Source organism: Trachurus japonicus, chromosome 11 (genome assembly GCF_045865225.1).
Source record: "Trachurus japonicus isolate A0001 chromosome 11, Traja_1.0".
Classification (NCBI taxonomy): Eukaryota; Metazoa; Chordata; class Actinopteri; order Carangiformes; family Carangidae; genus Trachurus; species Trachurus japonicus.
This window is the reverse complement of record NC_140917.1, coordinates 9,378,747-9,402,379: the sequence shown is the minus strand read 5'-3', so window position 1 is coordinate 9,402,379 and position 23,633 is coordinate 9,378,747. Positions and strand designations below refer to the sequence as shown.

Here is a 23,633-nt window from a genome sequence, read left to right as displayed (position 1 = left end):
GCTGTGAAGAAGGTGGGTGGAGTCGATAGATAATATATTAATAGAGCTTTAAAAAAAAAGTATTAGAGGTTCTGCTTTTGAGTTTGAAGCAGAATAAATACAGTCACAGTTTCTCTCTGTCTCTGTTTTCAGTCTGAGTCGTTGACCGACAAGACGGACGGTGACAAAGGTGAGTTTATTCAGCATCCTGTCACGTGTGTTGGATTTAACAGCCACAAGAAGGTTGAATGTTGCGGTTTCATTATCATCATTGCCATAATCCCTATAGCCATAGCAGTAGGTTCGTTACCTTTAATTGTCGGTGCAAGCTATTTTTAGAACGGCGGAGCAGAGCCGCGAGCTGCTCAGAGCTACGCTACGGAGGCTCATGGGATTTCTTGGTTTCCCTCATCAAACTCATCAAATACACAATCCAACAACTCCAAAACGCTCTGGTGAACAAGTTGTGACATGCACATTCACCACGCTATGAGATAATAACAGAACGTTACCAGACAGAGTTGTTTTCAAGGTAAATTCATGCAAAACCGCTGATACGTGTTGCCTTCAGGGGCAGTTTTTCATCAAGCAGTCTCTGCATTTACCTCTAAAACGGCTCCGTCTCATAATGTTACATTATTATCTCATAGCGTGGTGAATGTGCAGGTCACAACTTGACCACCAGAGCGTTTTGGAGTTGTTGGATTGTGTATTTAATGAGTTTGATAAGGGAAACCAAGAAATCCCATTAGCCTCCGTAGCGTAGCTCTGAGCAGCTCGCGGCTCTGCTCCGTAGTTCTAAAAAATAGCTTGCACCGACAATTAAAAGTAACGAACCTACTGCTAAAACTAAAGGGATTATGGCAATGGGCCAATTTGCCAAAATGTTGAACTATCCCTCTAAATTCATCACTGTATTGTGCTGTGTTGAAGACTTTGACCCCTAATGACTGGAGATATCTGCACTATTACTACACACAGTACTGACGCTCATTAATCAAACACAAAGTTAAATCAGACCTGTTGTCCCTGCAGATGCTGATGAGGCCAAACCAGAGCCAGTTCCCAGATCCAAACCCCCCAGCGTCACCCCCAAACCACCTCCACCTCAGGCCGCCAAACCACAGGGGCTTCACACCGCTGGCCACACCAGTCCAACCAGTCCAACCAGTTCAACCAGTCCGACCAGTCCCAGAACGAGCAGCTCCTCCATTCATGGTAGGTGGACCAGGAGATCACATTGTTCTTTATTATCGCCTTAGATTTGTTCTCAGAGTCGATTCATTGGTTCTTTTATTGATCTGTGGTTCTCAGACGACTCTGCTGAGGCTCCGTCTGGCAGCTCCCCCTCTAAAGGACCACTTCCTGCTCCTCGCCTCAAGAGGGCGCCATCGGAGCAGGAGCGAGAGAGCACCAGCAGCAGCTCTGCAGGACCCCTGTCTCCTTCACTGGACGGTTGGTGGTGCACAACACAAATCACTTCATATTAGGCATTTTAGGGATTTGTTGCAGTATAAATAGTTATGTTACAATATTAAACAAAATAAAAAACCTAATTTCATAAGAATAAACTATAGAAAGGTTTTAAATATTAACTAAATTTGTATTGCAGGGTTCCTACACATTTGAAATTTCAAAATTCCAGACTTTTTCCAGACTTCTAAGTAAAAAAAAATCTAATAATTTTGTGACATTTGAGTAAATAGATGTGTATCATGTAAATACATCATGCAATTAAACATTTGTTTTCATTATTCTGAATTTGTATGCCATTATTTCACCAAATAATTTCCAGGAGATTGTAGCTAGGTACAACAGCAAAATAATTAACCCAAATTACGTCAGATAAGACCAAACCCAGATAAGTATTAAGATAAATACATTTCCATAGTACAATAGTTTCCATTTTCCATACTTTTCCAGACCTGGAAATGTATGAAATCAAATTCCATACTTTGGATATTAGATATGTTAAATATGTATTTAATTCACTCCTGAATTGGAGTAACCCATAATAATGATGAATGGTCCTATAATGTAGTTCCTAGTTTAAACTTGTTATAACTGATCTTATTAGAGGGCATTCAGAAGATAAACAGTGATGTAAAATAATATTTACACTGATTATTTATTCTTTAATCCTCCCCTTAGAGATTAAACTTTAACTTAATTTGTAGCATAGTTTGTCGTTTTTGGATCAAAGTCTTGGCTTTGCATTTCTTCATTTTATTTTTGAGGACAACAGTTCTGTAATATATTTGTTCTCTCTCTTTTCTGTTTGCATTAAATAAACTATTTTAAAATAATTCAGTTTTTTAAAATTCAGCATAGAATGAAAAGAGAGAGGAACAATACACTGAAAAATAGAAACCACTGAGACGACAGGCAGCAGTGGCTTCTGGGTAATATCCCCTCCTCCTATATGCTCTCTCTCTCTCAGTGATGAAGGTTTTCTGCCTGTGAGCCGCAGCATCGCTGACAGTGTAACACTGAGTTTAACAGGCGACAGCTTGTTTAATGAACGCTTTCAGAGCCGCGTTTGACGCCTCCACACACAGGACATCTGAAGCCAAGCACATGCATCCAGTCCCAGCCTGTACTTGACATGTCCAAGTGTCAGAGAGTGTGTGTGTGTGTGTGTGTGTGTGTGTGTGTGTGTGTGTGTGTGTGTGTGTGTGTGTGTGTGCGGTTTAACACTCGACTTGTGTAATTAACACTCACAGGAAGTCTGTGTTTTTCCTTAAAACAGCTTCTGTGTAATCAAAAAGTCGTCTGCTGTGATGCAGGAAGATGTTGTTTTAAAAACAAAAAATCACCCAACACAAAAGGCACATTTTGCACATCTGTGTTGGACATGAGACATAAATAATGAACATTAAAATTTTTTTTTTTTAAAAACAGGATACAGGATTTATTTTTGTTTTCTGTCCATTCAGTAAGGGAGGAGAAATCTGTCTTTCTTTTAAGATGTATTTTGTTGGATTAAAGGTCCGATATTATATAAATAAATGCAAATGTTTGTGTTAAAGCTCCATACGGTATAAAGGTAGATGTCCATGTGTAGTGTGATTATAAAGCAGCTCTAGGTTCTATATTAATACTGTGAAAGTATCAAAGCCTCAGTCCACAGAGAAATGCACACAGCCTGTATTCAGAAACTCAGAGTGATGTTTATTCTGATGGATCAAATAAAAAAAACAGGAAAACTGTAAAACATGGAACCTTTAAAACCTTTACGTATTTGCATGTTTTTTATCTGTTTTTCTTCATCTGAATTCCAGATGTTTCCAGTGACACAGAACAGACAGTTTGATGGTTGTTGGTTTAAGCTAAGTTCATGTGACACATCAGGTTTCTCATGTGTCTTTTTTATTTCCTACAGTTGACTTTTCTGGAGACGGTGGAGATGCATTTGAGGCACCAGGCTCGACACCTGGCGGCGGCGGCGGCGGCAGACAGTGGTCGTCTCTGAAGAGCTCAGCCAGTCCACCGACAGCCGAGGAGGACGAGCGGGAGCGCACCAAATCCCTCCCTGCTCATGGTTCGTCTGTTTTCTAAGACTGTTTTGAAATTTTAGGTTTTTACTAGCCTGACAAGCCAGACTATATCATTAAAATGTATAGTCTGGCAACGACCGGTAGACCTCGGCTCAATCCAGGGGGCGGGATGAAGGCTGTCTTTCAAACTGCCTCTGCACGCAATAGGGTAGCGCTACGACCAATCAGAGCAAAGAGCAGGATGACGATAGCCTGACAAGCCAATTACAATGTATGTCGTCATCGCGTTAAGCCCGCCCAACGACTCTCTAAACAGATAGAGCGCTGTGATTGGTGAACACAAACGGTGTTCGAGACTCAAAAAGTTCCTATGGCTCGTTTCTAGACCCACCTACGGAGCAAATAGATTTGCTGCCGCTAGGGTGCGTCTAGATTTCTAGGCTAGGTTTTCATGCTTTTAAGACCTGAATTTATCGTTTTCTTTCTTTCTGTCTGTCCTCTTCAGTGCGGCCTCCATCTGTGGCCGACACAGATCTCAGTCCAGCCGAAGAGGAGGCTCAAACTCCGTCAGAGAACAAATCAGAGGACGAGTCCGGGGACGACCCTCCATCAGTCTGAAGGTCGTTTTAAAAGCTCCTTCCTTCACCATGGGGACAATCACACAGTGGACAGTAACTGACTCGTGTAAACATGAGGGACGCCATAAAACTTTACTGAACGGAACAAGGCTGAACGCCGTTATCAGGGGAGTTTCCTGACCTTGGATCAGTCCAGATGATCGGCCGCAGTCTTATCACCGTCTCTCGTCAACAGACCATAAAGAGCCGAGCAGAAGCTCCGGATATAAAAAGAGCTCAATTAGTCCAAAGCACTGAGTAGGACGAGTCTGGCTGTTTGGTTGGTCTTTGGTTTTTACTGTGTTTACTTCACAACGCAGCAAGTGAACTAACCATCAGCTCGTCTGGAGATAACGACCCGACACAGACGTTTTTTGTTTTTTTTTACCTGTCAGAGGAGGAAACAAAAAAAAAAACCAAAGAGTTCAAAACCCTCAAGTCTTTTTTTTTTTTTTATTACATATTTTATCACCAACGAGACTGAATCAGACTGAAACAAATGAGTCTGCTTGTTTTTCTCACTTTTATTTTTAACAGGACGTCAGCGATGCTAACAGTGCTAACCTAACAGAGCTGATGATGTGAGATGTCGCATTCAGCTTTCATAGGAATTTACACTCAGTTTTTTTTATCTTCAACATTATAAATCTGCTGCAAATCAGGGTTGTTGGTCTTTTTTTTTCATTCCTCCTGTCCATGTTTAGAAAATATTCCAGCTTCCACCTGGGAATAAACATCAATGTCAAACAGAGTCATTTTTATTCCGACTTCAAGGGCAGCATTTCTAAAAAAAACAACAACAAAAAAACTGACAGACATGAATGAAAATGAGAAAGATTTGGATCAAGAGCCAAGAAAAGTTACAGATGTTGAAGAAGATCCAGTGTTTGTGTCCAGATGTGACCGGAAAACTCATATTTTGCTAAAAAAGAAAAAAAAAAAAAGGTCCAATGAATGAAAATTGAGGGTGTATTTTATTTTGAAAGGCTCCGTTGTTGCTCCTCCTCCTTCCTGAGTGGGTGGAGAAGAAAGAGCAGCCGAGGTGTCGCCAATCAACCAATCAGATCATTTTCCCCCATTTGACATATTATTGATTCCAGATGTTGCTCTGCTATCACCTCTGCTGCTGCTGCTGTATCCTCACGATCACCGATCACACCGATTGATCGTGAGCCATGAACTGCTGCACTTACAGATGTTTTTATGTGTCAGTGTAAATATGAACTAACACTAGAGAGATCAGAGTCAAACACACAAACTCTGGGGTTTATACTGTATGATTATTGATTATTGATTTATTATTGATCTTCACTTCACTTTCACGGTGACGGTTTTTTTATTTTTTTATTTTACTGGGAAAAATATTTTTATTTTAAAAAGTTTTTATTGTTTATGTTTGTGAGACGTCGCTCGTTTCTGTATCGTTTGTTTATATCAATAAAAACTGATTTACTGCTACGACTCCATCTCTCTCTGTCTCTCTCTCTCCCCTCCTCTCTTGCCCCCTCTCCTTTTTCTCCCCCGTCTTTCCCCTCCCTTTTTCTTTCACCCTCTCACTCCTTCCCCTCTCTCTCTCAACCTTCTCCCACTCTCCTCACCCCTCTCCTTCGCTCTCACACCCTGTTCTCTTCTCTGATTCTCCCCCTCTCTCACCCCACCCCCTTATTCTCTCAACCCCTCTCTCTCTTTCCCTCCCCTCACTCTCTCTCCTTCTCTCCCCCCTCCTCTACTGCCTCCCACTCTCATCCTCTCTCCCTCTCTCTGTCTCTCCTCCCTTCAAAAACAAGTTGTTGAAACTCTCCTCTTTCATTTCTCTCACCCCAGAGATGAAATCAGGATAATATTCTCTCTCTCTCCATCTCTAGAAGAGTCTCCTCCTCCTCTTCTTCCTCTTGTTGTTTTTCAGCTCGTCCTCCTCTCTGGTTTCTATAGCACCATGGACGTCTCTCTGGACGGTCTGGACGCTGCAGGTTTTCTCCAGATCTGGCAACATTTCGACGTTGACGGTGAGAACGATTCATTGTCTGACGTCAATGTGACACCGACTCTGTCTTAACATTTACCTTGAACTTATTATAGCCTATAACAACTCTGTTCATTATTGAGAGAATTAACATGTTCTGTTATTGCTGCTGTTATTTGAGTTAAACAAAGGTTCAGCTCAATGATATTATGACATCGTGTGATGCATCATTGAAACTTGAGAATTAAGATTCTCATAGTGTTTTTCGTAATGTTTTTCCAAACTAGAGCATTTATTAACACAATAAAGCAGTTTAAATTGGTAATAGTGTTAATTATTGTTTCAGTAATTCTGTTTATTTATTTAGTTCCATTACAAATTAGATACAAGATGCAAACTGATAATAATAGCTAATATAAATACATATCAGAATATTATAGTATATTGGATCAACCATCTTGATTCTGTTTCCTTTATAATTTTATGTCATAATTTATTTAATACAAACATGAACAGTTAACTGAGGTTGTTGCTGTGACATCTGTTTGTTTGTGTGTGTTTTTTAGACAATGGTTACATCGATGGAAAACAGCTGGACGCCTTCTTTCAGTGCATGTTGGAAAAACGAGGGATGGAGGTAAAGAGAGAAAATACAATTCAAATCTCTTTCAACCTACCTGTTGATAAAGTGAAGGAGCCACAGGGGGGCGCTAGAGCCAGAAACGTTCAATTGTGACAGAAAATTACAGTTAAATATGGAAGGGACTGAATTGATTGTTTTCTTGAAGGTACAACAAATAACTGTTGCACATTAAATATCTAAATTGTACTTTACCACTTCCATTAAATCCCAAATATTCCTATTGGTTCTGAAACCAGAGCATTTGTCAGTGTTAGATCTTGGTCATGACAGTTTAGTACTGAATATCTGGATTTTTCATTAATAGAGGAATTAGCTGAGTAAACATCTGCAGCTCCTCCAAGATGTCTTGTGTTCACCAGTGCACTTATCTTGATCAATTTACCCCTAAAGGCAGAAGATGACCTGTGCACTGTGTCCATGTTGGTTTTCCAGAGAGAGGAGATAACTGAGGACACAATCAGACGACTCAGAGAGAGATTCGACGCTGCAGCCGACAAACGTCTGCAGATCCAAGAGGTACGAGCACCTACTGCTTTAACAGAGGACGACACGTCAAGATCATGTCAGCAATAGGATTTAAACCAGCAGGTCAGAAACAGGAAGTGAGGTTGAAATAGGCAATGGTTCAGGTGTCGGTGTAGATCAACAGTTGTAACAATACGTAGGTGATTGCAAATTGTGAATTGTATCACATAAAAAAAGCAAAACCAACACAACTCCTCTTCCTCCAGTTGGCCGCCATGATGCTGCCGGAGGAAGAAAACTTCCTGCTTCTGTTTCGCAGAGAGACGCCGCTGAACAACAGCGTGGAGTTCATGAGGGTGAGGTCCAGAACGGGTTCTCAACATCAGGGAGGTTCCCAGAAAAAAGGGAGAATCATTGATTTTCGCCATACTATATCCATTCATAAGTAATACAAAGACAGAATTAATGATAGTTTAGCATGTGGGGTTAAAACACTTATGCTAATGTGATTTAAGTAAAGACTTTATCAGATGGGGACAAAATCTTATGGTGCATTTCAACCAAAAAGTACCTAGACCATTTAGTTTTGGGATCTTTTTAGTTCCAGGTATTTTTCTTCAGGAACCAAAAGTTTACCAAGGCCCATTGCTGACTGCATTTCCATGACCGCAGTCCAAAAGTCCAGGGAGGAGTATCCAAATCAGGCCAATCAGCCATATTCATAGCATCACCATTTTTGCTAAACGTCATCATTACGGGTGGGAAGTCTCAACGCCATCACACAACAACCATTGAGCTATTTAACGTTCCGGTGTTCACCACAACATCTGATATCGGCTAAAAATACAAGCTTCTTCCAGGCTTGAATAACGTGAATAGTATCTCGGGTGTGCATTGACTATCCACAGTTTTACTGCTTTCCTATCTTACATTACATTAGCAAGGGTGTCATATCAACATTGATGTTACCGTTACCGTTAGCAGTTGCAGCTAACGCCGGCTAACGTAATTCAAATCAGTTTAACTCAAGTGTTGTTTACCCACGCCGAGTGATGACGCAAGGAAAGATGGCGATGCTTTGAATGCGGTCAATGACAATGACCATGTTGTGGTTCTTGACTTTTTTTTTGAACTCGCTTTAGTTTTTGAAACTTCTCCTGGACATGTTTGGTGGGGTGGATAATGTTGAGCTCGTTCCACATTGTTGACATGTCGACATAGACCTTTCCATTGTAGGTTGCTGACTCCATCTTGAACCACAATGGAAAAACACTCTATATTCAGGTGAAAAACAATGTAGCAAGTACTGGAGCCATCGAAAATGTCCGGTACTGCAGACCACACAACCCTAAAGTTCCTGAACCTAGAGAGAGTACTACGACTTATTTAGTGGAAGGTCAATTACACAAGACCTTAATTCAGACTCTGGTTCCTGTGGTAGAAATGCACATAGTTCTTCAAAAGCTTCCTAGTTCTTTGGGAAAGTTCCTTCAGCAGAAATGAGGCTTTATTCTTGTCTGGTCTGGAGGATGTCTCCAACAATTTGCTCTTCAGTACTGACCAAGCTGTTAAATACTCTTGGTCCTCAGATCTGTCAGTCTGTACAGATTCTGACAGTTGAATACTGAAGGACTTTTCTTTTAGCGCCTCCCTCAGGACAAACATTGTAATGGACGAAACAGGTTCGACTTCAGTTTTGAGATGTTTGATGTATTTTCAGTGATTTTGTTGTATCGTTTGCAGATCTGGAGAAACTACGACACAGACAGCAGCGGATACATCTCAGCTGTCGAGCTCAAGGTAACTAAAATTAAAACTTACACCAAACTATGTCAGTTTTTTATCTGTGTTGTGTCAGTTTCGGGTCCTTCTACGTTGAATTTCTGTCTTTTTGCCTCTAAGCAATTAACTTTTGATGATAATTGACGTGGTAAATCTTGTTATCCCTGTGTCTTGTTTGGTCCTTCAGGGCTTCCTTCAGGACCTGTTCCTCCAACACAGGAAGTCAGTCACTCTTGAGAAACTGGATGACTACACTGACACCATGGTAACAAGCAGAGTGGTGGTTGATCATCTGATTGGTCCATCACCGAATGATAAATACATTCTGACAAATTTTCCCTCTGTAGATGAAGATGTTTGACAAAAACAAAGATGGCAGACTGGATCTAAACGACCTGGCCAGGTACTGACTAAAACTTTATCTTGTAAAATTTTACATTACAAACTCAGGTTAATTTATGAGTTTTTTCATCATAAAACAAAAATACAAAACCTCCTGGAACCTGTTGTACACACTGAAGCTGATCAATGAACCTCGCTAAATATTGCTAAAAAGAAAAAGAAAAAAAAACAAAATAACCCTGAATAAGTGCCTGTAACCTGCTGTCATTTCATGCTTTTACTTTGAAATGTAAAATATTAAATGTCTTATTTAAATATAAATTCTATGTGTTTCTTGTTGTCATCAGAAATTTGGCCCTGAAAGAAAACTTCTTGCTGAAGTTTAAGATGGATGTAAGAAATAGAAATATTTCACAATAACAAGCACAGATCTGCCCCCAGTCATTAAACATCACTTTAAATGTTCTCATTAACATATTAATACTTTGTGCTCCTCTGAACATGTGTTGTTTAAATTATCTGATGTGTTCGGTGTCAGGCCTGCAGCCAGGAGGATAGGAAGAGAGACTTTGAGAAGATATTTGCTCACTATGATGTTGTAAGTGTGAATTCAGCTGCTTTTAATGAGGTGTTCCTCCAGTTTACTGAATTCAATACGTTTTGTTCTTGTTTTCTGATCATGTTATGGATAAAGTCCTTACTGTTGTGTGTGTGTGTGTGTGTGTGTGTGTAGAGTCAGACAGGTGAATTGGAGGGTCCGGAGGTGGATGGATTTGTCAAAGACATGATGGAGCTGGTGAAGGTGAAACACTTCCTCCTTTATCAATCTTCACATTAAAGGTCTTCATGCATTACATCAACAGCAACCTTAGTTTTAATGGCACTGGTTCTTTGTTTGAAATGAGGCTTGGGCTACAGCTGGAATATCACTTTCTTTAAGAGCAGGTATTGACCACTTATCTTTAAACCCTCCTGCAGCCCAGCATCAGTGGGACAGACCTGGACAAGTTCAGGAAAGCTCTGATGGGTCACTGCGACATCAACGGAGATGGAAAGATCCAGAAGAACGAGCTGGCTCTCTGTCTCGGCCTCAAACTCAGCTAACGAACCCAACATCCACTCATTCATGTCTTTCCTTCATCTCTACTCCTTATTTCCCTCTCTTCTGTCCTTCTTTACTCCTTTACTTTTTACTCCCTCCTTTCTTCTGTTTCCTCCCTGACTGGTTCTTACTTCGATGTTAGTCATTACATTCCCACAATTTTCAATATTTTTCTCTATTAAACTTTATATGAAATATACAGGGTATCCGCGGGGTCTTAAAAAGTCTAAAATTTGAAAATCTAAATTTTAGGCCTTAAAATGTCTTAAATTTGTTGAATTATTGTGTTCAAGTCTTAAATAATTTTAGCCTCGCATTTGCCCCTAAAAAAAAAATACATGTGTGAACTGGGAAAATCACAAAAAAGAAAGAGCACAACCTGCGATTGGTCAAAAACTACAAATCCCACAATTCTCTGGGCTCAACAATAACAGTAGTTAGTGTAAGTAAGGGAGAGTGGAGCTGTCGGTGAAAAGAGGAAACAACGCCACGTCTGGTCCTGTTCTATGTTGTTCGTGTTATGATTAGATGTTATTACATGTTTGACCGCTAGGCGGCAGTACTGGTTAGTAGTCAGCTTACCGTACCATATAACGGGTGTGGTGGCAAAAAATGTTGTTCCTTCACCAAAGTATTTAAAAAAGGATAACTGGACACGTCAGCTGTCTTTCTTGAGTTTTAATAAAAAGGCATTCATGAATGGAGTCACACACACAACCGAACAGGAGTACAGTCAGTGAGTGAGTGAGCTGAAGAAGTTTAGAGACACGCTATCTTATAGTAAAAACAAAGCTTTGAACAGACAAAATATATGGCGCCATGCCTGGCTTTACCCCCTGATAGTGAGAGTGGTAAATCCACAGGCACTGTGTCAAAGAGATCCTTCAGGTCCTGACCTCGGGCCTGCTAAGTGTGGATATTGCTTCCCCTGATAAGGCCACATAAATTGTCAGCACAGGAATGTTCACTTGAATAACATGTTTGTGCCCCAGTCTTAAAGCACACACCTGAATAACATGCTATACCAAAATTTCCCATTACATTCCACCCTTTTTAGCATTTTTATGCTAAACCAAACAAGAAACAGGAAATTTTGTACTGAACTACCCCATGACCTTTGGTGCCCTGCCCCGCACCAGCCAAACGCCAGCACCCCCAGTCTCCAACTCGGGAGTTTACAGACCCCAGGCAGAGGACCCCAGGTCACAGGCACAGAAGAGCCAAAACCCCTCCCCTCACTTGACAAGAGGAGGGTAAAAGACTCATCCGTCTAGCTGCTCTTAACTTAAGATAAAAGGGGAAAAACCTCGAATATGATGAGGAAAAAATCCCATAATCAATACTAAACTAAACTACTTCAAATAATATGCAGAAGACCCAGAATAACACAAAACAAATCAAATCAAACTGTGAGACTAAAAAACGTAAGGAAAAAGATTACAATCATAACACGGTGTAAGCTGATAAATCAAACATCTCCAAAAACCATGATCGTTGTTCAACTATAAGTAGAAATCACTAACATCGATTACACGAGTGTAATTAGACTAATAATAAAAGAAAGCAAAATGTAACAGTTCTTTTCACATGTCCTGGCACACACTTCTCCATGAGTTAACCCTTCGTGACAAGGCTAATGCTTGATTCCCTCTCATACATCAACAGGACATGACAGCTCCAATACAGTTCAGAACAACACGCATAAAAACATAAGTTGCACATCAGTGAGGAATGATTAAGGCAAAATACAAAGTTAAAGCATCTCATCGTCCTCCCCAGAAGGGGGGGAAACCCACTCTACATTCCAGTCCATCACTGATTTCACCAATGGTACGAATAACCAAAAACATGAAACAATCAGAGATATCAAAACTGTGTTTGTGAAATTCAGACTTTCAGTAATCACCGTCATGTCCAGCAGTAGAAACAAAATCACAAGCAATGATAAAATACTACTGTTAAAGATAAGCAAAAACATCAAACTCACACATATAGCAATGCATGAAAACCAAACATGGTGCTTTGTGATTATCTTAAACTGAAAACATAAAAAAAACAACTTTATTGGTTACATCACTCAATGTGAAAAATTATCAACACTGAATATGGAAACTTAAAGGAGCTCATCCCGCAACTCTGTAGTTCTTGTGAGAGTGAGAGTGATCCTAAAGTCAATGTTTATGAGAATTGAAACCTGCGACCATATCAGGTCACATCTGAAGATGTCCAAGTTGTCGTCCCACATTACCTGTCGCCACCACAGGTTGTCCACATGCTGATGTACCCAGAGACTGCTCTCTGGGTGTAACACGATCCCGAGTGAACAAACTGCGCTTCTCTGAGTAGCAGGATTTGTGGTCCTTTGGGAAAAGTGGAGTTGTTTTCAAAACAACTGTGGAAACATTCCAGGAACAAACCTTCAGCCCCTCGTAACTCACAACAGTTGCGTTGAATCCTCAGCCGTTCCTCTGTCGGGTTGTGAACTACAAGTGCAGGGCCATGTCATTCTGGGTAAAAGCAATCATTGCCCCCAGAATTTTAGGAAGAGGTGTTCAACGGCACAGAGTTACCTTGTCATGTGACAGGGCAGCGCGAGCACGGCAGCTTGCGTTGGTCAGCACCCTTGCAGCTCTCATCACTGCCCTGCATCCGACGTTGTCCTCCAGCTCGATGTTGTGTTACTCACGGTAACAGCAGATGTCTTCACCAGAGTGCAAAGCATGTGGTGTAGATTTGTGGTCTGGGTGAGGTGAATCTGTCATGACGTTGTTGCTCGTCCTGCGGTTGTAGATCTCCTTCAGTAACAGCACCGACAGCCACGCGGTGATGGAGATAACCAGCAGGAAACTGGTCGCCACCCTTAGGCCGCACCCGAGCTGCTTACAGGGATGTCATGGTCGTTCACCACGATGTAGTCGCCTGACCTGCGGTCACACAGCTCTGTGTCTGCTGGCCCTGTAGGGCAACCTCCACCTGTTGGTAAAATTTATACGAAAAAACAAACAACAGGAAAAAAAACAAACAGACAACGAGAATGCACAATACCACATCATTCATCCACACACTGGCCAGTGATTTCATACATACTTCAATCATTCATCCTTCCCCCTTTTTGACACATGGTTCAACCCATGTGTCAACTTCACACACTGTGGAGAAAACATAAACAAGGGAAACAGCAGAGACTGCTGTTCTCTGGTTTTCCACACGGCCCTCTCTTGCCAGAGAGGCTCATATCAACAAGTTGGCTATCTCAGCGGTAGCCACAACTGTGGGGATGGAACGGGGGTGTTAGAGAAAAACAACGGACACATACTTCGTGAGACAAAAGTAGCCTTGAAGCTGCGACTGCAGCTGCATCTGTCCTGGTATCACCTAGAGAGAAAATGTCAATGTTGTTTACGTGAACTTTCGCACAGCAATTTGTTATGTCGGTACCAGCAGTTCAACCAAAAAGAAATATCAATTAATGCTGATCATTTAGGTTTTCCTGTTGAAGTCGTCTCCATTCACCCAAATATGTCCAACATCCTGAAAATTAACACTCTTCAAAAAAAAAAAATACTGAGTAGAGTATCCTTTAACTCTGGCCTGTGGGAGAAAAACATACATTATGATGGCCACATGGTCATGTGGCTTTCCGTCCTCAGCTGTTGGAAGGAGAGTAACAGGGTTAAAACAGTACATGACAGAAGTCAGAATCCCTCCTTCTCGTCAACAGTCCTGGTCAAAGGTCATGAGCAGTCAGTCAGTCCAAGTACTGGAGGTGCTTTGTAAAACTACTTTAAAGTCACTACAACACTTTGTCAGCCTCCACAGTCGTCAGTGTCAAACCTAAGTGACAGGGTCTGAGCTTTAGGCCTTGTCCATAAGCAATTGCTGCGAATGGTGCCTAAATTACTGCACAACGAGCGACCCATTGTCTGCTAGCTTCTCATGGCCAAAAATTATATCACTTTAATGAATTTACAGAATTGAAATTTATTTATTTATTTTTTTATGAGGGGGATCCTCCCTCTGTTAAGATCATGTGACCCAAGATGTGACCTCTGTGGCAACAAACTACATGTTGGACAGGCTGGCCTAGTGCCCCTGTTTACCCAGATGGGTCAAAAGAGCCAGAGCAGCTTTAACGCATCTCTCTCTGGTCTCACTTGCAATCAAGATACCATCACCATTCTGCAACAAAGCACGTTTCTCTGGCAACACCAGAGGCTCCAGGCTGTCCCCCAGAGTAAAGCAATAAATCGTTGAAGATTTACACCAACCCTGACACAACCGAGCAAAACGCATACACCTTCCCACCAAACCAAAAAGCAAAACCAAAATTGACTGTCAAACTTACATGAAAGCGTTTAAAAAGATCAACAACAAAAAAACCATTTACTATTTGTTGGAATTCTAAACAAAATCGTGTACGGATTCTGTACCATCGGCGCCCTGGCCTGCACAGCAACTTTTACAGCCTGCAGGTCTTGCACAAATCTCCACTCCACAGGCTCGCCCTCAGGTCGAATCTTATGCACCAGAAAAAATGGGGGTTCTCACTGGAGAACCAGCACATGGCACAATCACACCAGCTTTCAACAAAGCATCATACACAGGCCTAATGCCTTCACTTGCATCATGTCTGAGAGGATAGTAGTTACAACAGGGACAAAACAGTGTGATTTAGGCTAATCGTTATAACAACAGGCTTATAATTGTTTTTAATCAGAAACGTCATGCTTACTTTTAGCCCAGAGATGACTGAGAATATCTTTTAATTCCGAGATCTCTTCAACAGATTTAAACAGTTTCTTGTCTATGTGAAAATTAGGATAGTCAAAGAAAAATATGATCTCATCCTCAACTTCAACATCATTATTCAACAATTTGCAATTTGCCCTCAGGACTTCTTTAAAGTGCACCTGAGGATCAGCTGTAGCCTCCTAGTTTGAGGAAGCATTTAGCTTCTCTACCCAATTTTCCAAGTTTGTACATGCAGGATTTACCAATGAGATGTGTGGTTCAGATTGTTGAGGCAATACATTTAACATTACCTCAAAATAACCTATTTGCATTCAAACAATCCCCGCCTAGCATTATTTAATCAGTGATACTCCTACTGTCATAATAGGAGTGTATGTGTGTACTGCAGCGCAGGCATGTGACGTCAATGTGTGTGTGTGTGCTCGGAGCTGCAGCACAACAGAGCAGGGGGAGAGTTACTTTCCCCCGTAACATGATTTGTGTGTCGGGGTGGTGGAAAAGCATTGATAGTTTTCTACCCTTATCTCACTCAACCCCGTCTAGTGTACAAATCAAAGATAAACCTAACAAACAAATAAATCATTTTTCATCAATTTAAAACTGGACTTCTGTCATGAGCAATGAATGTTTGAAATGTTTCCCAAATTAGGATCAAATGCATTTTAGTGGAGCTAAAAACTTCCCTCCCACACCAACTGTCTACTGATACGTGGTGCTGAGTTTAAGCTATTTATTATCAAATTCACAGCTGCTTAACTAGAATCAGTGGCCCCGGATTCGACCCGATCCAGATATTTCAACATGTCTATCATCATTGTGTACCTAGGTTCTAGTTGTGTGTGTTGTAGTTCTGCTTCGAGGCTCTGAACTGTTTCTAGCATGAGCTCAGTGTCAGTATCAGTGTTACGGCGTGCAGCATGTGTCTGTGTATCAGTGTGTGTGTTAGTGTAGGTGTTCTCACGTGTTTCCAATGCGCTCCCAGCTGCCGGCCCAGTGTCTCCACCAGACCCGTCCCGGCCTGCACTTCCACCATATAGTAGTCCCAATTCACCCTCTCTCTCCTCTCATTGGGGCAGTACCGTGCCCAGTGTCCTATCTTGCCACACCGAAAGCATCGGCCCCCCCTTTCGTTGCCGCGACCTGCTGCTCCGCGTCCGCAGCCGGCATGGTCCCGGCCTCGGTTCTGAGACCTGCGTCGCGGGTGGAGTTGGCGGTCGCGGCCACAGCTGCCCCCTCCGTCACCACTGTCCATGTTCTTTATCAGTTCTGCAGCCAAGACTGCTTCAGTGGCATAAGCCTTGACTTCGTCCAGGCTTACACAGTATACCAGTGGCGACTGTGCACAGACAGCATGTTTACCAGCCACTGTCCATGGCATGGACACGGGCTGCTCACATTGTTCTTTTTCCCCGGGCTTGGGGAGCGCCAGGCAGGGTGGGAGCTGCTGCTGCTGATGATGATGATGATGAGGAGAAACATCCTGAAGTGACGATGAAGGTGGGGGTGGAGGTGGATGGCACGGTGCAGTCGAGTCCAGGTCTGGATCCAGCTTCAGACACCGGGGCACGGTCCTGTTGGAGCCCTGCCTACACTCTGCTTCACACATCCACATGTCAAAAGCTTTCCAATTTATCCTAATTCCCTTCTTGCTTTTATTATTCCGACGCAGCAGTCTCGCATTTAAAGCCTTTAACTCTTCAACGCTCAGGCTGCCCATTTTTGGAAATTTAAATTCTCTGACCCACAGATCTAATTGGGCTATGGCTTCCTCTCCATAGTTATCTGTCATGTACTTTATATTTGGGGCTTCGTAATCTGGTCCCTCGGATAGATAGACATCCAGAGGGTTTGCTTTGTTTCGTTCCCATGATTGTATTCTCTCAGACGTTTGCAAGTTTAATTTTCACAAAAGAAAAAACAGTAGGCCACTCAGATTTAGATTATCTTACTTACTCACCGTTCAAATTTGAATCTTTAAAATCTTTAAGCATAATAAATTTAGATTTAATTTCAAAATAACCGCAATTTAGATTATTTTCTGTTTTAAAGAAAAGAGAAGAAAAGTAGCACTGCTAAATTTTAATTTTAAATTTACTCTTTAACTTTAACCGGATTCCGACTTTAATTATTTTCTCAAAATTAAATTGTAGTTCTCCAGACAGTCAAAATTGTTTCTTCTCCTTACTCCGCCTGTCTTAGTGTTGTAGCCCCTAAGTGCCTCAGACTCCCGGGTCTGGCTTACTGCAGGTTCCCAGAACCTGAAGCCCCAAGTCCTCGACTTGAGGGAAGTCTACCGCTCCCTGACACTTGGCCTCCCCCGAATAGGAAGCCGAGTTGTCCGGCACGTCTGCCGCCACTACTGCGAACTCAGTAGGTAGAGACGGGACTTTGGCCCTTTCTTTTCTCAAAACTCACCAGAAAAAGACAGCGAGGTGTTTTCTGTAGCCACCGAGTTCGTTGGACCCCGACCGGTGAGGGGACTCTCAGTCCTCTGGACGTCAGGCCCTCTTCTCAACCTTCCTTGACGGGGGAGTCCGAGGTGTGCACTTTAATCACCTTCGGTCCAGAAACGAAAAATCCGCTCACAGATGGGGTCCCTTCGTGGTCGCCAAATTGTGGTGGCAAAAAATGTTGTTCCTTCACCAAAATATTAAAAAAGGATGAGTGGACACGTCAGCTGTCTTTCTTGAGTTTTAATAAAAGGCATTCATGAATGGAGTCACACACAAACAACCTAACAGGAGTACAGTCAGTGAGTGAGTGAGTGAGCTGAAGAAGTTTAGAGACACGCTATCTTATAGTAAAAACAAAGCTTTGAACAGACAAAATATATGGCGCCATGCCTGGCTTTACCCCCTGATAGTGAGAGTGGTAAATCCACAGGCACTGTGTCAAAGCGATCCTTCAGGTCCTGACCTCGGGCCTGCTAAGTGTGGATATTGCTTCCCCTGATAAGGCCACATAAATTGTCAGCACAGGAATGTTCACTTGAATAACATGTTTGTGCCCCAGTCTTAAAGCACACACCTGAATAACATGCTATACCAAAATTTCCCATTACACAAGTAATGAGTTTTGGAAAAGATAAACAGAAAATCAATCTTTAAAGGGTTGAATATGAAAAACATTATTTTTTATTAAAAAATAAATCACTTTTTATTAGCTCTTCTAATTAAAGCTTCAGTTGGTAACAATTATTCAGTCATATTTGCTGGAACTGTCACTATATTCTGATGGTCAGACATTAAATGAGTAATTTAGGACAAAATCCAACTCCTCTGGCTCCACCTACAGCCTGTAATCGTATTTGCCAAAATCCACCGCGCCCGACGATTCTCCACCAGTCAGGTAGAGGGAGCAGGAGGAGCAGCCAATCGCCGCTCCTACACGTCGTGCTATGGATACGGTACATCTTCTGTGGGTGCGTTTATGGCTACTTTGTGTGTGTCTGTGTGTGTGTGGGGCGCTTGGCAGAGGTTCATAAAGGGACCTGACGGAGTATTGTCTTGAAATTTCCGACCAAGTCGCGGAGTTTACTTTCACTTTCGTCAACTTACCAACTGGAGCTTTAACTCTTATTATAAAATGTGAATAAATGCTTATGACTGATGACACCTACATGAGGTCGACTGGGTTTCGTCCTCTTCTTTGGTTTGGGTCGTTGTTTGGTTCGATGCTCCAGCGTCACGTGCTCCACAGGCAGCAGCTCGCTCAGACACACAGAGTCTGTGTGCGGTGGGGGAGCGGCGGCGGTGGCGGGCGGGGGAGGGGGGAGGTCTCCCTGGTAGACCGACATCCTGTCCGATGACTGTGAGGGAGGAGGGGGAGGAGGAGGGGGGTCCTCCACGTGGATGGGAACCTCCTCCAGAGCTTTGTCCAGGTCGAACTCCATCTCTGTTACAGACGGAATCAAAACCATGATGAACGGTTAGTTAGTGACGCCTCTCAGTGGATCTTTTTACATTTGATCATCTCCAAACAAGCTGAAAGTCATTTTTTTAACATGTTCTTTAACTAAGCAGTCGAATAAAAAGAGATAATGTGTGTGTTTATTTACAAAGACATGAAAGAAGAGTCATAGATAATATTACTAAATGAGTTTTAAATAAACAACAGATGCTTTGATGTATAAGAAAAGGAGTTTTGTCTGAAGATGTTACTGAACAAAAACACTGTCAATGTCTCTTTAGATAAGAGACATAAAGTTGATAAAACAACACACCTCATTTTAAAATTTTCAAATTATGTTTCGGCCCTTTTGCATTAGTATTATATCATTTTTAAATTATGTATTGTACTCAAATTATGTAGTATTTAGCCTATCTATCTATCTATCTATCTATCTATCTATCTATCTATCTATCTATCTATCTATCTATCTATCTATCTATCTAAAAAACTGTAGAAAATTTGGGGATTAGAGCTCCAATCCAGAGCTGACTTTCATTATTATAATAATGTGACCAGGAAATATGAAGGGCAGTGACAAAGTACTTGAAAGACCAACAAAGGGGATTGTGTTTAATTTCAGAGGATTTTCTGCATCACTCACCAAACGCCACGGAGACAGGACGCAGCATCCGGACCAGAATACTCTTCCTCTTGGATTTAGTCATCTGAAAACAGAAAACAACAGGTTTTATGTTGTTGTTTTTACTTCTGTCTTCTCTAAATACCTTAAATTCATCACTCTCTCACCATGCAGATGTCCTCCAGTCCGTGCTGCTGGTCTCGCTCCTGGATTTGTTTCTGCTCATGGTCCTGGTTCTCTGGTTGGAGGACCGTCTCATCCAGGACCTCCGCCTCCATCGGAGGCTCCGGACGCAGCAGCGGTTGACCCTTCCTGGTCAGGTGGTCGGACTGGAGGAGAGGGAAGGAGGGAGGGAGGGATGAATGGATTGAAAGACAGAATAAAAAGAAGAGATATACAGACAGACAGACGGAGAAGAGACTCACCAGAGTGTGTTGTGACCTGGACAGAGACTCCAGGATCTCATCCACGATGCGGTCGGACAGAAACGACGCCATGCTGAGCTTCACTTCACTAGAAAGAAGAAAGAAAAACAAGAAAATTTAAAAAGTTGGATCACAGTTTACTGGATATATTGATTTTTAATGAAGTATATGATCATTCATCTTTAAAATCAATTTAATGTCATAAGTAAAAGAATGTTATGTCAAAATGTAAAAGCAAAAGAAAAGAAAAGAATACGATAAAGATTTTATTCTGTGGGTAATGGGGGCGGGATAAGATTTTGCTTCTCCCGTTTTCCCTTTCGGCCATGTGTATTGTATTACTTGAACTAAGATGAAGTGTGATGATGATGATTTAAATTTGACATGCCCGAAATAAACAAATAAATAAAATAAAATGTGTGAGAAAAAAAACTATAAATAAGGAAACAAAGTTCTGTTTCAAACTGTCCATAAATTAGATAATCATCAGTTATTCATTCCTAATCCTGCCTATTTCCATCAACCTGTTCACTTTCTTTTACCACAAAGGCCCACTGACTGAGATATAAAAAAATCCAGGATAACAGCTGAACAAACTCACAATAAAACAAAATACAACATATATATATAAATTAAAAAAGCCAAAAATCGATCTCACGGCCACATATCTCAGTCACCACATTTCACAGCAGATGTATAATTTATCTTATTTTAGATCTTTCTGCAGATTATTCCACATCAAAGGTGCTGAAACAAGAATCTGTCAAACCCCGTGGATGGTACAGTGAAACGTATAACATATTTAAAAAAATCCAAACTTTTTGTGTACAGGTCATTTTTAATCGGTTAAATCTGCAAAATAACACATCAGACTTCTTCACTCACACTCACACTCACACACACACACACACACACACACACACACACACACACACACACACACACAAAAGAAATGCGGAGTCACAAAATTAAAAATTGATTGCAATATATAAGTTGCGTGTTAGGCTTGTTTGTAGTTGAAAATACATTCAATAAAGCACAATGAAGTGTCGGGAGCATTTTATTGAGCATTTGCGGTAGCGTGGGCTCTACCATAATATTTTTCCCAAGGAACACGCCTAAAGTGAACTATTTGGGGGCACAAAAAGAAATTGGGGAGCGAAATTAAAAATGTTTATGGAACATATTATTTATTTAATTCACTGGCAACCAACAGGCTGATGGCTTTAAGCCTTGAATAATGTTAAGGGTCAAACGTGACGCATTTTTACATTGGAGAACAGCACCAACACTTCACCTTTGGCCTGAAATGTGATGACTTCTAATGTGACCCAGAATAGACAAACATGGAAATATTTCAACTTCTTTAATCAACAGACACGAGCCACAACCTGTTCTGTATTATGACCAACACAACATTTGACACATGAAGTAAATACATTGGCCTTTGGTCACCCCTATATATTATGGTATTAAACTACATCTTTTTATTTAACTAGGCTAGTTAAATCACAGTAGCATATACTGATGTGTTGAACTTACAGGCTTGTTACTAAGTATGTATTAATTATCATGATAAATAAAACTCAACCTGTCACACAGCTCCATGTTGTCTCTGTGTGGTGTTCAGGGACAGTCAGGACAGTCTGAGGACAGACAGCTCTGAGGTTGAAGTTTATATTAATGCACCGTGACACTGTGGCAGGTCTCTGTTCGTCTTCACCACAGATCAGATGTTCAGCTGTAGGAGCGGAAAACTCAGCTGTTCTCGGTTCCACCGCGACGTGCGCCTGGCGTTTGTTTGTTTGTTTGTTTGTTTTTTCATATCAAACTCCGTAGCGACCCAGGTAAAATACGGGAGGACACAGTGCTGAGGCACCGGGCCGGTCTGAGCTGCGTTCAGACCGTTTTTATTGTAGCTTATTAAAATGCAAGATCATTTTTCTGACTGATTTATTGTCAGATGCCTCCGTGTATCTGGCTTTCTTTCCCCTGCCCTCCGCCCGTTGTCTTCGTTGTCACTTTGTTGTCACTTTGTAGCCGCTCCACAGTGCGCACATGGCTAATTAATATGCACGTGCTGACCATATATGGTTGTCTAGGCGTTCCTGGGGCGGAATATGTTGCGCACCATTCTTGGATCCAGTTTGATGAAAGAGAAATTGCGGGGAGTTGTGCACGCACAGTTTGATAGATCTGAAAAAGGTGTAAATATTTTGGGTGTGTTTTCGCCGTAGGCCTAAGCAAAACATTTAGTAGCAGCAGTTTTACACTGCTTACTTACAGTTTTGATAAATGAGGCCCCAGGCCCTAAGCCCAGAGCCCAGAGCCCAGACACTCACAGCTCCGCAGCTCATCCGCCTCGCTGTCCGTGGTGCTGAAGGTGACAGGTTAACTTGACAAACAAACTGCAGCATAGTTCTGGTTGTTTTATCATGTGTGTCAGTTTTGTTTGCGACTTGATAGTTGAGTTGTTGAGATTAAGAACATCACTCCCTCATCAAACCAGTGATAGGCATGCTGAAAAGAAAAAAAAAGAGAGACGCGCCTGGGTATCGCAGCTGTAAAAAAAAATAAAATAAAATAAATAGAGACATGTCGGAATAGCGGGATGTCTGAATGGCGGGCGGACCCCGTCAGGGACCTGGTGGCGGCTGTTTTGGCCGTCGGCATTTCAGCCACGCAGCGACCGTCCACGGCTTAGTGGTGTTTTATTCTAGGGGTCGGTGCGGCTGTGAGACAGCAGCGGCTCCACGGTGGGGGGGGGCAGCTTCTGCTCACCTGACTCTGTGCAGCTTCTTCATTAAATCCAAACAGTCCGACACAGCGACGCACTGCTCCTCTTTGACTCTAAAGTCTCTGTAGCTCATCAGCCCGGAACTCCAGAAACGACGGCGGCGATTGGCCTCAGACGAGTCTCGGACTTCCAGAGCAGCTACAGCAGCGTTGTGACCTCAACCATGGTTGATGAGAGCAGAAATGTTGTTGTTGTTGTAGTGAAAATGGGCGGGCTCGTGGAGACGCGAATTTAGACAAAATGGTCACGAGTCAAAACGAGCGTCAATTCGCTTATCTCGCGTATCTCGCGTTTGGTCGCGCGTCAGAACTCGAGCGAAAAAAAAGCGTTCCTCGTGTTTGGTGGGAAGCCCCTTGTGGGTCTTCCCACCAAACACGATGAAATAGACGAAGACGCGATGGTCCCGTCGCCCCAAAAGAATCGCGTGTATTGCGTCGCAAAAAAAAAAAGTCGCGTATACCGCGTCTCGCGCCTAATCGCGTCTCGCGCCTAATCGCGTCTTTGCGTTACGGCCTTTTACACCGCGGACGTAACGAATAAACGGTGACGGTGTGAACGAACAACATAGAACAGGACCAGACGTGGCGTTGTTTCCTCTTTTCACCGACAGCTCCACTCTCCCTTACTTACACTAACTACTGTTATTGTTGAGCCCAGAGAATTGTGGGATTTGTAGTTTTTGACCAATCGCAGGTTGTGCTCTTTCTTTTTTGTGATTTTCCCAGTTCACACATGTAT

The 23,633-nt window shown here is 42.1% G+C and overlaps 2 protein-coding genes across 3 annotated transcripts; one reads left to right on the top strand and one right to left on the bottom strand.

Annotated features, from left to right (window-relative positions):
* The first annotated feature begins 6,029 nt into the window (after positions 1-6,029).
* LOC146978201 (secretagogin-like) lies at positions 6,030-10,529 on the top strand. 2 transcript variants are annotated; one of them, XM_085790341.1, is made up of 11 exons: positions 6,030-6,099; positions 6,623-6,693; positions 7,138-7,215; positions 7,431-7,520; positions 8,908-8,964; positions 9,134-9,211; positions 9,294-9,349; positions 9,636-9,681; positions 9,827-9,886; positions 10,022-10,090; positions 10,267-10,529. In XM_085790341.1, exons 1-11 carry the CDS (start codon positions 6,030-6,032, stop codon positions 10,390-10,392), a joined length of 801 nt encoding a protein of 266 aa, XP_085646467.1. In that variant the 3' UTR covers positions 10,393-10,529. The 2 variants fall into 2 exon arrangements, with proteins under 2 accessions (XP_085646467.1, XP_085646466.1); XM_085790340.1 differs by having other exon boundaries at positions 7,132-7,215.
* A 6,832-nt stretch (positions 10,530-17,361) lies between these two features.
* Positions 17,362-19,758, bottom strand: LOC146978200 (uncharacterized). Its single transcript, XM_085790480.1, has 4 exons — positions 19,695-19,758; positions 18,762-19,036; positions 17,659-17,698; positions 17,362-17,540 (listed from the first exon to the last, which is right to left on the bottom strand). Exons 1-4 carry the CDS (start codon positions 19,756-19,758, stop codon positions 17,362-17,364), a joined length of 558 nt encoding a protein of 185 aa, XP_085646606.1.
* Between the last annotated feature and the right edge of the window lie 3,875 nt (positions 19,759-23,633).